Below are 17,034 nucleotides of genomic sequence, written 5' to 3'. Positions count from 1 at the left end.
GCAATTTTTTTCCAATTCCCTGCATTATCTCACTTTCTCAAGACTTAACTTTGTGGATACAGAAATTCAGATCTGTACACATTCTTTCTGTATGCTCTCAAAGTACAGTATGTGGGTTGTAGCATAACACATGGAATTATAACAGATGCCAGGGACTACATATATCTAAGTATCCCCTTATTTATTTTTAAAAGCCACCCAAACCTAGCATGACAGGGAGAAGGCTAGATGAGAAATCTCTTTGTCAGACTAGATTTAACATTTAGGAAAACTTCATTGGCAATGAATATAATGGCTGAGAGCACTAAACTGTGATTTGTTTACCGTTGGCTGGACATGCTGTTTGAGTGCGTCCTGAACAATTCATAGTTAAATAAATCATGGTTTAATGCACTGTGTGAATATAGCTAATATGTATTTATGCATTTTGACTACCTTTATGATAGGCAGTGCCATCAAGATACCAGGCCCTTTTTAAAAAGAACAAAAAAGCTGCCCTACCACTTTCGAAGAAAAAGAAATAAAACTTAAGGAAAGTGGATTAAGAGAATTACTATGTGTGTCATTGTTTTTGAGAGAGTATCATATAAACAATCATAATTAGGGATTCCTGTTTTCAGCCACCAAGCATGTAGGATGTAAACAGTTAACCGTACCAATACTTTCAAGACTAGTGAAAGGCATAGTAAGTGCTCTTACATGTATTCCCATTAATGTATGAATATGGAAGGAATAGAAGAAACATGATCAGAAAAAAGGAAGCACTTTAAAAATAATATTGATTTAAAATTGAGAAAGGATGTCTGCATCCTTTTTCTCTCTGATGTACCCTTGTTTCACTGTTCCTGAAAGAAAATGATAAATCCTCATTTTGGAAAACAAAACAAAAGAAAACTTAGAATTGATTTGAGGAAATCATTGTAATGAAAGGAAGGAACCCCTCCTGCCCAGCCCACATTTGTCAAGTTAAAGAAATAAAACCATGCATTAATAAAGTCATCCTCTTCAGAGGAGCTGAAAGAAATTATTTTTCAAACTCTTAACACCCTGGCCACAGGGGGATATTTTTCTTTCATTTTAACCCTTTGCTTTATTGTTTGTCCTAATCCTGGAGGATGGCTTGAATCATTCCTTTGCTATGTTCTCTTTAAATTAATGTTATTCTAAAATATGCTTGCGGATTTCCCCCTCCCCCTTTTTGTTCTACCTCTCTTATTTTTGGAATGTTTTACAATTTCTTTGATATTTCTCCTGGTGATGTTATTGAGCTTTACGGTTGGAGGAAAATATTGCTCTTGATGTTTTCTCTAATACATCTTTCATTTCCTCTGAAGTCTGGGTGGGGCACATTTCCCAATTGGGGGGGGGGGGTAATAATCCATTGGGAAGATAATGGCTTCTTTTAATGGAAACCTGGTCAGTCTTGAGCAGAGCTCTCCAACTTGGCAACTGTAAACCTGGAGAACTTCAAATCCCAGCAAAGCTGGCTGGGGAATTCTGCGATTTGAAGTCCTCCAGGTTTAAAGTTGCCAAAGTTGGATACCCCTGGTCTTGAGTATCACTGGAGAGACGATTTGAAACACAAGACTATCTTGGCCATCTGACGACCTTTTGGGAAGAAAGTTCAAAGGCAGGTTTGACTTCATCAGCCTGAAGGAAAAGTGGTAGCAAAATATAACGACTTTGGACTCATCGAAAGCTCTTGTGAAGGGAACGCTTTTTTCCACCTGGCAGCGACCCTACCGGTTTTACCCCCAAATAAGTTTGCTGACTTCGAAGGTGGCTTCCTTACCCCCCACCCCCCGTTCTGATTCTGTGGGACCCGAGAACTCGACCTCGAGTATCTTTTATTCGGACCCAACTTCGCCCCACCCTATCGGTTCCTCTCAGAGCTCTTTTGTGGAAAGAAATGCGCGTGGCAGCCCAGACAAGCAGCGGTGGACACGAAGGTCTGAGGTTTGTTTATTCCTGGGAGGAAGGGCGCTCATGCGTGCGCCAACCCTGGGGACCCCTTCTTTCGTCCTGGCTCCGAATCGGGACAGTAAGTGGGTATTTTAGGAGACACGGACCGCCAGCTCGCTTCCTTCCAGCGCGCTCAAGCCTCCGCGCCAGCTACCTTTCTCCCCCCTCCCCCTCTGGTCAGGGCCGTGCCGGGCTTGCTTGGAGAGGAGACTCTGCCATCCCCACGCCGGCGACCCCTCCTCTCCTTCCTGTCGGGATCCAGGAGGAGCTTTTAAGGGCAGTCTCCTTTAAGGTTTCTCCGAGGAGGCTGACTCGAGAGGAGGAGTTACCGAGATCTGCAGATGTACATTCTCGAGTGGAGGAGAGAAGGAAAAAGCACCAGAAGCGGAGAGGCTGGAGCGCAAGGAAGTGGCGGCCCAGCATCCAAGGCCTCGGCGGCAGCAGAAAAAGGAGGAGCAACAGCAGCAGGAAAAAAGACAACACAACACACACTCGCACACACCGGAGCGGCGGCGGCGGCGGCTGCCGCTGGGCAAACCAGGCGTCTCGCAGGAGTCGCACCTCGGCTCGCGCGCCCAGACGGGACAAGCGAAGAAGATGAAGGAGAGCTGACCCTATTAAAGGGCTGCCGCCACTCCGCGCTTGGAAGTTGAAGGGTCGAGTCCCCCTTCTTCTCCTCCTCCTCTTGCCCCCTCCGCCCCCCATATTCTCACCTTCCTGGGTGAACCTGCATCCAACCGTTCCTCGCCAGCTTTGGGCTCTATTATCATCATTCTTTTTTAGCACAACAAAACGTCGCGTGTGCGCGTTCTGTTTTTGTTTGGGTCTCCGAAAGCGGGGGAAAGAGGAGGAGGAGGAGGGGAAGTGAGAAAGCCGCGGCTGGAGAAAAGGAGCTTTCTCTCTTCCTTCTCTATTGAAGCACATAGTCCACTATGATCTTACTCGCCTTCAGCACTGCAAGTCGGGGGGATATCGTGCATCAGTCCAGGCTCCTCTTCTTGCAAGCCTTGCTTTGGATTTTATGTGCCACCGGATGCCGAGCAGAGCAGTATTTTAATGTAGAGGTAAGGATGTGCCTGCTTGTGTTTCCTTTCTTCCGGCGTTGCTGAGTGCGTAGCTTCGGTGCAAACATGCTAAGCCAAGCCCTGGCTTCCAAGAGGAAGAGAAGCCCGGACGCTTCTCCTTCTCCCTGAGAGTTTCCCGTCTCCGAGCTCCTTTACTCAGCCAGGCGATCGCGTTATCCCCGGCGGCAGAGAGCCGGGATGCCGGGCACGCTCTAAGCGCACCATTGTGCCCGGCGAGGTGGGAGTGGGAAACGGCGCGCTCACTCGGGCGCAGCCGACTTGACTGGCGGCGGCGTAAAAGGACCGGTAGACGTCGGTCACTGGGCTCGTCGCGATTGGAGTACATAAAGGAATCGGGGATTTCATATTGCTGACTCTCCCTCGGACTGGCCTCTTTGCAAAAAAAGACAAACGGTCGAGTGCGAACAAGCTGGGGAGGAAATTGCCATTGTTTCAGTCGAGACAAGCTCCTTTTGTCACTGCCTGGGGTGGCTAAACTTAGGCTGAAACAACCCATTCTCTTTCCGGCAACTGCAAACTTGGAAATAGAAGAGGTGGAGTTAGCTAAAACGTGTAAAGGTAAACCAGATGCAGAGTAGATTTGTTGTGGGTGTTGTTTCCACTTCCACCCCCCCCCCGCCCGCGGTGTTTTGGCTTCTCAGCCCTAGTCTTAAGATTTTTTTATTTGGTTGTGGTTTCTATTGGGCCAGGATTTTATATTGCAAGTCTTTTTAAAAGAGAAACCCCCTAGCTCTGGAGAATGAGTTCTAACGCACAATATCGGCTTCATTTGCTTTAGATTTTCATCCCTCGTTAACTTCATATGATTTATGTCTCCCTTCCCTGCCTTATTTTGATATTTAGCTTGCACAATTAAGTATAACATATTTTCGCCTGATTTCCCCTGAAGTTGCATCCATTTCCAGTGGCAACTAGCTAAATTATACGTGATGGTTCTGTATTGACTCAGTTCCTCTAGTTCCTACTGTCTTTCTTAAGGACATATTTCATCTTTTCCAGCAACTGTTCTTGGCAGAGAAGTTCAAGGAGGCTTCACATCCTTCATAGCCTCTATTTCTGTCTGAGACTCACTGTGTTTCACATTTCATACCCACAATTACTTACATTGTGACCCCAAAGCACTTTAAAACCTAAGATTACTCTTTTCCATATCTGATGTCTATTCCCACCCTTATTGCTTTAGCTTTCACAACCTCATACTTTCTAAAGAAAAATAGACAATGCAGTTACATATGATGAACTTTTTTAAACCATTTATTATCAACCCTATTTTGTAAAGTACCTATTTTGTAAAGTAAGGTATATGTTGTTTCTTCAGTTCCTGATCTTGGTTATGATATTTAACAATATGTCTTGATTGTTTTGATTAAATTTTCTTATAAGCTTACTGGCACTGGGTTTTGTTTTTGTTTTTTTGCATTGGTTGTTTTCCCCTTTCTTCCCCAACCATTCTAATATGATCTCATAAGGTTAAGCAGTAAACCATTTGGAACAGAAAATGCATCTTTCTAAATGTCTTACAGTGGAGGATACCACTCTGGGTCTAACTGCGCTAACCATTATCAGGATTGACACGTTAGCCAAACTTCCCCTTGATGCTTTTCTTTACTCTTATTCTTCCAATAAGGAGCACAGGAGAGTTCGGGGTGGGGTGGGGGGGAAGACTCCCAATAAGGACTTGATGTAGGAGCACTATCATGTAGGAAAGCCCTTCTAGGTCTAGATGTTTTCTCTCTTACTATTGGAGTTGCTGGCCAACAGCCTGCTCTGTAGGAAATGGGCCATCAGCAGATGGTGCTAGGACATGAGGAGTGAAAGTAGTTTAATCTGTTTGGAACATAGGAAGAAGTCAGCATAATCAATGAGAAGGAAAGGGAGAAAAGTCAACATAGGGCTAGAGGGCAAAAAGAAGTCAAGTTGGAAAAGTTTCCTGTCTGTATTTTGCTTAATAGGATCATACTCCACTCTACAAAATTGTGTATAAATGAAATTCAGAATTCATAAACCTCAAACAGTAAGTCTAACTAACATTTGTGGACTTTTGCATAGTGATATCAGTAAATGTCTATGGAGATTCTCAGTCAATCAGGACATGGTTGTGCCAAAGGTGGTTTTGTTTTTTTTTCCCCAAGAGGCAACTGTACTTTCTGGTTTTTCTTCGGAGCTGAAGAAGCTTCTTGGATGAGAAGCAAAACAACTTCAAAGGAAAACCAGAAAGTCCAGTTGCCTCTGGAAAAAAAAAATCGCCTTTGGGACAATACTATCAGTAATACAGTAAAGCAATGCAGATATGGAAAACATTTCCAATTCCTAGATGTCAGTATAGGTAGTCAACATTTTGATTAGTGACCATTCAAAGTCACAGCGGCACTGAAAAAAGTGACTTATGAACGTTTTTCACACTTATGACCTTTGTAGCATCCCCAAGAACAAGAGCATCCCCATTCAGATGCTTGGCAATTGACTCACATTTATGGCGGTTGCAGTGTCCCGGGGTCACATGCCCATGGGATCACTTTTTGCAAACTTCTTGGCAAACAAAGTCAGCGGGGAAGCCAGATTCACTTAACAACTGTGTTGCTAATTTAAAAACTGCAGCAATTCACATAATAAATGTGGCAAGAAAAGTCATAAAATGGGACAAAACCAATGTCTCACTTAGCAACATAAATTTGGGGCTCAATTGTGGTCATATGTTGAGGACTGCCTGTACTACGAGAGCCCACTTGGTTGGGATCTACTCAGATTTTAATTTCCCTGTTGTTCTGTTAGAGCAGAGAGGGATGTTTTAGCCATCTTCTGCCTGGTTCCTTTTAATGTGCTGCAAGAACATTAATTTTCATTTATGCTTCAGTAAGACTGAGAGTTTTTCAGTTGCAATTTGTCATAAACTGGAGCTGCTATGTCACAATGGCAAAGGGAATGTGAGGCTAAGAACTTGGCAGTGTTATGGTGACTCTGTGCCATGTATTTCTCTGTGTCAGCACCAGACCCATAAAACACTTACCAAGGACAGTAAATTACTTAAAAACCATCCATACTTGAGCACAGCAAGTTTTGTTCCAGAAGCAATTTAAGTTAATACAAAAATGAGAGGATTGCTATCCACTGAAATCCTTTGGGGTTGGCATTATGGCTGCTGAAGACATAGCATAGATAAATGCATTTTAATCTCATTGTGGCCAGTCTTTGGCCTAAGTCTATTTATACCGATGCTTGAACTTTTCTGCAGTACTTGAAAATACTGAAACTGCACGTGCATGGCACGTCGTTTGACCTTTTGTAAGCTACACAGTTTTCATACAACTTTAAGAAAATACATCAGAAATTGTGTGTAAGGTAAAGGTAAAGGTTTTCCACGCACATACGTGCTAGTCGTTCCTGACTCTAGTGGGCGGTGCTCATCTCTGTTTCTAAGCCGAAGAGCCAGCGCTGTCTGATGACAATTCCGTGGTCATGTGGCTGGCATGACGAACGAATCTTCTGTGACTCGACCTTAGTGGTCTATAAGCCTGTTATTTTACTCTAACAAACCAAACCTTGTTCCTTTTGCTAGTACTGGTAGCCCTCGACTTAATAGTTCATTAAATGACCATTCTAATTTGCAATGGCACTGAAAAAATGACTTACGGCTATTTTTCACGCTTATTGCCGCCTCCCCATAGTCATGTGATTTACATTTGGATGCTCGACAACTGGCTTATATTTATGATGATTGCAGTGTCCCAGAGTCATATAATTATCTTTTGTGACTTTCTGACAAGCAAAGCCAGATTCACTTAACTGTTACTAATTCAACAACTGCAGTGATTCACTTAATAAATGTGGCAAGAAAAGTCGTAGAATGGGGCAAAACTCATTCAACAAATTTCTCAATTTTCTCAAACATAAATCAATTGCGAGTGTAAGTCAAGAATTGCATAGTGGTTAGAGTGCAGTACTGCAGGCTACTTCTGCTGACTGCCAGCTGACTGCAATTTGGCAGTTCAAATCTCACCAGGCTCAAGGCTGACTCAGCTTTTCATCCTTCCGAGGTGGGTAAAATGAGGACCCAGATTGTTGGGGATAATATGCGGACTCTGTAAACCGCTTAGAGAGGGCTGTAAAGGACTGTAAAGCAGTATATAAGTCTAAGTGTTATTGCTATTGAATTTTAATCTGCCTAGAAATCTGCTTTACAGGATTAATCAACATGAAACATTGAGTATGTTTCTTTTTGAATCTTACCTGAGTGAGTGAGTGAGTTATTTATTTATTTATTTACTTACTTACTTACTTACTTACTTATTTATTTATCCATCCATCCATCCATCCATCCATCCATCCATCCATCCATCCATCCATCCATTCATCCATCCATCCATCCATCCATCCTCTTATCCCACTCTGCAAAGCAACTTTAAATGCAGCTAAATAAGAGCCCAAAGAATATAAATATTTATGGGAGCCAGGCAATCACTGAGATATTTAAAGGGGCAGATGTCTCCAAATTGCCAGATGAACTACAGATAAAACGTAGTTTGCACGAACGGAGTGGCATTTAACTGGAAGGAATTTAAATAAACTCCTAAATAGATCCCACAAACATGTGGAAGTTTTGTAAATCAATGTAGCTGCCTTGATATTGGTTATCATCTAATATTATAAGTATCGAACTGTTAGTTTTCTTGCCCGCAAATGTATCTCCATTTATTTAGAAGCATTAGATCTATATGCCATGAGTCAAAGTCTGCTCTATTGGAGTTCAGCAGCAAATCTGTTTTGTGCACATACTGTAGCAGCCAAATGGGGTATCAAAGAGGCAACAAACTTCTGCTTACTTTAGACTTATGGTATTGTTTTCCCATTTTGCATTAACTCTGCTCTCAGCTGGCTGATTAAGACACTGATAAGTATATTTGGAGGTTTATTTCATTTGGTTTTGTTCAACCCGCCTGGCTGAATATAACTTCAATAGCATGAGACCTAATATCACACAGTAGACTGGAATTTCTAACTGCATTACTCTATTAGAGCAAAGAAGGCCAAGAGTCCCATGTCAGTTGAAGAAGTAATTAATGGTTTTAACGTTGCCCCAAATGTTCAGGAACGTATCTGTGTTTGTTGTTATGGATCAGTATATCTTGTTCTTTTAAAAAATATACTTTACCTCTGCTGTTCATGAATAATTCAGCAGACGTGAGTATGCTTAGAATGCAGAAGATGTTAGATTCAATAGTTGGCATCTCTAGGTACAGTTGGAAAAAGTTCTTCCAGCAGTTCCAGAAGCTTCAGATATTCAGTGTTGAAAATGCTGGGATGAGTGGATTAGTGGAGCAATGGTCTGAACTAGTACTGACAGTTTCCTTCAGTTTTCTGTTCTCTTGCTAATGCCAAAATAATATATTGAAGTTGCTGGTTAATTTCACAAGATTGCAAATAAATCCAGAATGGTTACTAGCTTATTAACAATTCATGACTTTAAAGAAATCAATTTTAATACAATATTCTTGGGTAGAAATGATGCCTGTGGAATACAAGAGATGATATAATCAGTTACTTGCAATACTTTTGCTTTTACCAGAATATTATAAGTACAAGAAACCATGTCTATGAGGTACAAGTTCTAAAAATCAGAATAATGTGAATGAAGCTATTACAGCTGTGCAAAACATCTGAAAGAGGTTGTTCTCAAGGGGTTAATGCAATTTGGCAGTGTAAATCTCACCAGGCTCAATGTTGACTCAGCCTTCCAACCTTCCAAAGTGGGTAAAATGAAGACCCAACATTGTTGGGGGCAATATGCTGACTCTAGGGGCAATATGCTTAGAGAGGGCTGTAAAGCATTATAAAGCAGTATATACCATATTTTTTTGGACTGTAAGATGCACCTTTTTCCCTCAAAAAAAAAGTTTGAAAATCTGGGTGCGTCTTATACACAGATACAGCATTTTTTGACTCCCAAAACCCCTTCACCAAAATGGCCGTGGATAGCTTTTAGGAGGCTTTCAGAGAGCTCCTAGGGGCTGGGAAGGGCAGAAATGAGCAAAAATGGGCCATTTTTTGCTCCCCCAGTCCCCAGGAGCACTCTATAAGCATCCTAAAGGCTATCCATGCCCTTTTTTTGGACAAAAAAAATGGGCCCATTTTCGCAAAAAATGGGCCGTTTTTGGAAGGCTTACAGAGTGCAAAAAACTTTTTTTTAAAAATTTGCCTCTTCAAAACCTTGGTGCAGCTTATACTCTGGTGCATCTTATACTCCGAAAAATACAGTAAGTCTAAATGTTATTGCTATTGAATTTTAATCTACCTAGAAATCTGCTTTACAGGATTAATCAACATGAAACATTCAGTATGTTTCTTTTTGAATCTTATCCGAGTTATTTATTTATTTATTTATTTAATATGCGTCTCATCCCTGTGTGCAAAGCAAATTTAAATATAGTTAAATAAGACCCCAAGGAATATAAATATTTATGGGAGCGCCAGGCAATCACTGAGATTCATGACTTTAAAGAAATCAATTTTAATACAATATGCTTGTGTAGAGATGATGCCTATGGAATACAAGAGATCCTATGATTAGTTACTTGCGAGACGTTTGCTTTCACCAGAATATTATAAGTACAAGAAACTACGTCTATGAGGTATAAGTTCTAAAAATCAGAATAATGTGAATGAAGCTATTATGGCTGTGCAAAACATCTGAAAGGAGTAATTCTCAAAGTGTTAATGCGAACGAAACACCTCTTGTTGAAGCGTGTAAGCAACTACAAGGCTCGAATGGCCACTTTGGAAATGTCCTTTTGCTGCATGATCAGAGCTGGGTTGCTGCCGGTTTGTCCCGGATCAGGTGAACCAGTAGCAGCGGCGACAGAAGGTTCCGTCCATCCACCCCTGGATGCCTCTGTGCATGTGCAGAAGTGTCATGAGCGTACACGAGCGCACACGGGTGCATGCCCAAACCGGTAGAAAAAAATTTAGCAACCCACTTCTGTGCATGATGTGCTGCATGAACAGCAGGATCTCTCTTTGAGGGAGGCAGGAAGTTCAGAAGTGAAAAATAAACAAAATAAAAGCAATAAATGGATGTGGAGACAGTTGAGAACACCTTTTGAAGTATCTGTGGGGCCCTTTGCAAAGGATGCGCTGCTTTATAGCTATTCCTCATTTTACAGCAGTTTGTTTAGTGACCGGTTCAAACTGGTAACAGCCCTGGAAAAAGTGACTTATGACCGTTTTTCACTCTTATCATCGTAGCAGCAGTCCCATAGTTACAGGATCAAAATTCTCATGATTGGCAACTGACTGGTATTTATGACAGGTGCTGTCCCAGGGTCACATGGTTTCCTTTTGCGACCTTCTGAACAAGCAATGGGGAAGACAGATTCACTTAATAACCGTGTTACTTACTTAAGAGCTATAGTGTTTCACTTAACAAGTGTTAAGTGTTTCACTTAGCAACTGTGACAAGAAAGGTTGTAAAAGGGGGCAAAAGTCAACAAATGTTTCACTTGGCAAAATAGAAATTTTGAGCTCAATTGTGATCATAAGATGAGTGCCAGTTTGGAACCAAGAAAAGACTTCTTTGAAATGTTTTGCACAGCTCCAGAATCCTTTTGTGATCTCTACTACCGTGTTTCCCTGAAAATAAGACCCTGTCTTTTGACACCCCCCCTCCAATTTTTTTTGCTTGGGCCTTCTTATCAGGGGAGGGGGCTTATTGGTTTGGGGTTGCCGGGTGGCTGCTCTCTTGCGAGCAGGTGCCCGAAGAGCCGGGCACAGCCTCAGGGGCAAATGGCTGTGTAACGGTGTCGCAGCAGCGCAACAAAGCCGCCATATAGTGACCACGCTCATGAGCAGCTGCCCAGCAATGCCCCTTTCCAGCCGGGCAGAGCACCATTCACTAACCCAGTAATATCCCAAAGGCGCTAAGCTGCGTGGCGCTCTGCCCGGACGGAAAGAGAGGTTGCGCGAGCACTTGTTCTGCCTCCAGCTCGCATGCCTCCCTGCCTCACCATGCCCAACTCTCTTTGCAGGAGTGGGCCAGGATGCTGTTGTCCTACTACCGCCGCCGCCATGCTCCGAGCATAACCGGCTTCCAAACTCCGGAGATCCACTGCCGGGTCTTCCGGCTGCAGCCGTTCTGGGACTATGCTCTATGGTTGTGGGTTGTCTGTGGAAAGGCACCCATATGTGCATCACATGGTCCAATCAGGCACTGTCCCAACTGGAGGTGCGTCTCAGTCACACCACTCTAGGTATAGGGCAAGTTGTCCTTGACTCTCTGAAAAAGGAATGCTGTTTAGACTACATAGCTCCCATACTCCATATAATCCCCCCTCCCATTTTCCCACATTAGAAAATGTGGCAGGCCTGAAGGCCCAATGTAATATATGTCTTCCAGGCCTTACAACTTAACTGTTTTAGCAGTTAGCTAAGTTCTTAGCGAAAGAAATTTTGGGCTCAGTTATGATCATAAGTCAAGGTAGTCTTGTATTAAATTACTAATTAAATTAGCATTAGCATTAAATGGAATAGATAACAATTGACATTGCTTATTATGAAATAAATCATGGTAGAATCTAAACCTGAGAAATACAGAATGTAGAATTCCCTTTTCAATAATATCTCCAGATCTCTTCATTTTTCTACTGTTAACAAACCTCAGAATTAGTGGTTTTCTGTCACTGAATTGTTATATATGACCTTTCTGTTTCTCTATACTTGATGTCTAGTTCTTTTTCATAGTTCTTTGAAAATAATGTACTTTTCAAAGACTTCATGTGGAAAAGTATTTCACCTGGGAAAAAGTTGGAGCAGTTTGTTACAACTAAATATTATTCAACTAAGGGCAATTTAATTCTGAGAACATGTGGGAAGAATTCTTTATGTTGTTCAAATTGCCATTTCTAGGATAGCAAGTGTTTTTTAAAAAATAATCATAATTTTTTAGTTTTATTTTTTATTGGAAATATTGAAATATCATTAACAGACTTTATTAAAACAAATGAGAAAGGCAGTAATAAATATATGGAAAATATGGAAAGAAACTAGTTTATATCTATCTATCTATCTATAAATGGATGGGTGTCCATGTGTATGTTCCAGCATAACTCTGGAACGCCTTGAGCAATTTTAACCAAACTTAGTACACAGATGACTTACTCTCTGGAAACAAATAGTATGGGGGTAAGACACCCCAACACCCCCCTGAGGTGTATGCTCTGTTATGATACAACTTGTACTGCCGTAAAATGGCTTCTACTGTACAGCACCGTGGAGTTGCCATGGTAACGGCTTCACAGTACTCCACAAGTTGTCTCTCTCTGGTAAAGGGAAAAATCCAATTTAGCAATTACATTTGGTCTGGACATTGTCCCCTTATAAATAAATACTCGGGGAATCTTTATAGAAGAGGATTGGACATAGATAGAGATTTTCTAGAATATTTTTGTGTGATCTCAATAGATTATCAAGTTTTATGGTACCAGGAGTCATCATAACCAGAGGTGGGTTCCTACCGGTTTAGACCAGTTTGGTCGAGTAGGTAATAACTCTGCTGGACATGCGCCCAAACCAGTTCTATCAGCGGCGCCATAGGCACTGCCATCTTGTTTTTTGATTCTGCGCATGCAATTTTTAAAATTTCTGCGCATGCGCACCTAACGCACATCAAGTGTATGTGCACACAAAGCGCATCCCTGATCGAACTGGCAGTAGAAGAAGCCAGAACCCACCCCTGATGATAACAATAAATTAAATAATGAAAGGTTTCATTATATATTTCAGGCTATTAGATTTGGGAAAGATTGGGAAAAAACAAGAAGCAGATGTATGTGTAAAAAAGGACTGCAAGATTAGTACAAGGCTATTTTTTTGGGGTGTAGTTTTTCTATGTAAAAAACAAAATCAATATTTATTGGGGACTTGGCTGTGTAGTTTTCTGGAATAGAATTCTAAGAGATTATAGCCATACTTTGACTTGTAGACAATGCCAACTCAAGGTTACATTGACTGATGATACCATCTCCCATCAATATGCAGGTTAGACTGAGAATGATTTGGAAGAAGAGGTGGTATTGACAAACTCTACATTTTGGCACTGTAAGCCAAAGCCTTCTCAGCCTTAGATTAAAGCTGGCCCTGTGGGCAGGGATACAATAGTTTTGTTAAGTAACTTTTTACAGTGGAAGCAGGTTGGTAACAGAATAAAAGCTTTTGTGAAGTATTCATGAAATACTTCATTATTTATAAAACAAGGGCAAACAGGCAACTGGGAAACCATGCTAATTTAAACTAAAAATTATTATTTATGACACAGAAGAAATGCTTTTGAGAAAATTTTAGAGCATCCTGGTCTTGTCAGCTTGGATCTTTAAAAGCCCGTTTACAATTTGATACATGCTTGTTTATTTGTTAAACACATTCATAACTTGCTGAATCAACCTGGACTCCCATGTGGTAGGCTTATTTATTTCTAAATCATTGCCCTCGGTGAGGATTAATTCCAGGGCAACATATTTTTTTAAAGTTACAAGTTGGAAAACAGATACAGACTCAAAAGAAAGATACAAAATGAATTGCTGTTTGCTCCTTTTTATAATCAAAGATTGCTTGTTGGACCTCATTTTGTAGTGAACAAATAAAGTCATTCCTCAAAACAACTGATATGAGATTCTGGTTTACGAGGACACGGGGACAATATAATAGAGTAGTTTACAAAACTGATGGCCATTGAAGATGATAGATTTTGCAGAGTTGTTCTAAGATTGGTTCTGAATTGGACATTTCCGCTGAGATTGTAATTTTGCATGCTGAAAGATGAATATATTGCTTTTGAATTATTTTCTTAAATGTTACATTTTAATATCTTCAATAAACAACCTGTTTAAAAAAACATTATCCTTCTTGAAAACTTTCTCCTATTTGATAGCAATATCCTCAAACAAATGGTTCTAGATTCCTCTAAATTTTTCAATGGTTTGGTGGCTCAATGATCATGATTTTGGAGGAAGGGGTTAGAAACTATTACAAAGCAATATTTAGTCACATATCTATGTATCTATCTATCTATCTATCTATCTATCTATCTATCTATCTATCTATCATCTACTGTATCTCTATCATCTATCTATATCTATCTATCTGTCTGTCTGTCCGTCCGTCCGTCCGTCCATCCATCCATCCATCCATCCATCCATCTATCTATCTATCTATCTATCTATCTATCTATCTATCTATCTATCAATCTATCTAAATGGCTATGTGTGTATTTCAGTATAACTCTGGAACGCCTCGAGCACTTTCAACCAAACTTGGTATACAGATGACTTATTCTCTGGAAAAAAATACTGTGGGGATAAGATACTCCAAACACTTCTCAGGGTGTGTGTTCTGTTAAGATACAACATGTTGTGCCTTCAAATGGCTTCTACTGTACTGCCGTAAAATAGCTTCTACTGTACAGTGCAACAGTACAGCACAAGGGGGCTCCCTCTGGTAAGGGGGAAAATCCAACATTAGAAATTACATTTGGCCCTCCCTATAAGTAAATACCTGGGCAATGCCGGATTATCAACTAGTTTATTATAAAGAAGAGCATCAGAGTACACGCCTTCACAGGGCTGATAATGTGTTTGAATTGTTTGCCAAAATCCTTTTAAAAAGGTCCAGCAAAAATAAACAGATATTCTTAAAAATTTAGAAAAATCTAGAATCATTTGTTTGAGAACAACTCTGTCAAATCGGAGAAAGTTTTCAAAGAGGAGAACATTTTTTAAAATTTGGTTGCTTATTATCGTTCAGCATGCAAAATTACAATAACTCACTATTAGTGGAAATGTTTTTGCAGGCTGAATCATTGGAAATATCATTGTTTCATAGCATGTTTGGAGTGATAACCAGGATTAAGACAATGACAAAATATAATGAATATTATATCCACTGGTACATATATAAATGCATTCATATGTGCACAGACACACACATTAATATACATATATAAATATATACATACATACATACATACATACAGAAAGAGAGAGACAGAGAGAGACAGACAGTATCAGTACACACACACACATCTACCTACACGTATGTGCGCACACACACATGTATCAGTGGTGGGTTTCAAAATTTTTTAGAACCTCTTCTGTAGGTGTGGCCTGCTTTGTGGGAGTGGCTTGCCAGCCATGTGACCGGGTGGGTGGCTTGCCAGCCATGTGCCCGAGTGGGAGTGGCTTGGCAGTCATGGGACTGGGTGGGTGTGGCCAACTTGTAAAATGTGGTGAAACTCACTTCATCCAGCTGTTTGGATGAAACTCATCCAAACAGCTCAATAAAAACGTAGACACATATTGGAATAGCTAGTAGCAGTGTCTATGGAGATTCTTAGACCTCCAAGTCATGGTTGTCCCTAAGGTGCTTTTTCAAGAGGCAACTGGACTTTCTAGTTTTTCTTTGAAGACATTTTGCTTCTCATTCAAGAAGCTTCTTCAGCTCACCATCCAACTGTTAAGCAAGACAGTTGTTAAGTGAGTTTTGTCCCCTTTTAGGGCCTTTCTTGCCACAGTGTTAAGTAAATCACTGCAGCTGTTAAATTAGTAAGGAGGCAGTTAAGTGAATCTGGCTTCTTCATTGACTTTGCTTGTCAGAAGGTCACAAAAGGTGATCACATGATCCAGAAGTGGGTTTTGATCCCATTGCAACTGGTACGGTGCAATGGGGCCGGGCGTCCACCGCATGAACATGCACATGCATACTTACCACCCATGATGCTCCAGCTGCTTGGCGGAGTGTTGCACATGCACCGTACGCGTCGTGCGTGCACCGAAGCCCCCCAAACTTCAAATATTGGTAAGGAGCACGGGCGGGTGAGTGGGCCCTCTGTAGCACCATACCAGAACAGTACCTGGTACTCCCAGCAGGCACCGGTATGCCCGTACCGGGGCGTACCGGTCGTAACCCATCACTGACATGACCCCAGGACACTGCAACCATCATAAATACGAGTCAGTGGCCAAGCATCTGAATTTTGATCTGTAACTTCATGCAATCAGAATTCAGTTTTTATATATTAAAATGGCATAAAAACTGACCAGCTCATTCAATATTGCAAGATTTGCGTGAAAATTCCAAGCATGTTATTACATTTTTAAAATGAGATTATAATATGACACCGCATTTCCTTTCCCTAATCAACTAGGTTCGGCAACATCATAGGTTACCAAGTGTCCATGGGCCATACTCACGAGCTGTAACTTTATTTCAAGTGTGCTAAACATCTAAAGGATGATTACCAATGCAGTTTACCAAAAGCAAAGGAAAACAAAACCCAAACCCAGTTTTAGTTACAATTCTTAATTAAATTAAAGAATACATGTCTTTTAATTGTGTACCTAAGTCAAATGGATGATGTGAATTAGAATGCTAGAAAGGAGTGGTTGCAAAAATGCTTTTATGTTGCTTGTCTAGCAACCCCTGGTGGCATTCTTCCTCGCTGGTCCCTTTACTCTGACATGGCTAGTTTAGAAAAGATGCAGCAGCAACTGCCATTCTAAGCATCTAGCAATTAAAGCATGCAAATGATTGCTGACTTCATTTCCCCTTGGGGAAGGTGACAACCTATGTGCAGGTTTCTATAATGTTTTGGTTGGATTTTTTCCCCCAGAATCTAGAGTGTTTTCTTAAAGAGTTTAGAGTGTTTTCAAGAATGTGTTAAAAAAAAAATGCCGACAATGGTATGGCTCAGCATCTTAGAAATATTTCCTAAAGTTTTGTGACAAAACATTTATTAAATACCTTGTGAGGCTGTGAATTTCCTCAGTGTGTTTTTGCTATTTCAGCTCTGCTGTTCTACAGAAAGTTTGGCAGGTCTGGTACATTTACTTGACAAGGCTGTCTTGGAAACTTGTGCCAGAGGAATTCCCTTAGCGTGTTTTTATTCCCCCCTCCCGCTTGCAAAGCAGTATTGACACTAATGTACAACATCTTACAAATGGTTTAT

General features: G+C 41.0%; 1 protein-coding gene across 1 annotated transcript in view; it reads left to right on the top strand.

The window, feature by feature from the left end:
• The first annotated feature begins 2,127 nt into the window (after nucleotides 1-2,127).
• Nucleotides 2,128-17,034, top strand: part of MMP16 (matrix metallopeptidase 16) — a 184,606-nt gene continuing 169,699 nt past the window's right edge. The window contains exon 1 of the mRNA XM_081952437.1: nucleotides 2,128-3,026. Coding sequence (XP_081808563.1) covers nucleotides 2,895-3,026 — 132 coding nt within the window. The 5' untranslated portion in view covers nucleotides 2,128-2,894. The remainder of the gene's footprint in view (nucleotides 3,027-17,034) is intronic.

This window comes from Natrix helvetica (assembly GCF_964273705.1).
Source record: "Natrix helvetica genome assembly, chromosome: 4".
Classification (NCBI taxonomy): domain Eukaryota; kingdom Metazoa; phylum Chordata; class Lepidosauria; order Squamata; family Natricidae; genus Natrix; species Natrix helvetica.
The sequence above is the reverse complement of the archived record's forward strand: the minus strand, read 5'-3'. Positions and strand labels throughout refer to the sequence as shown.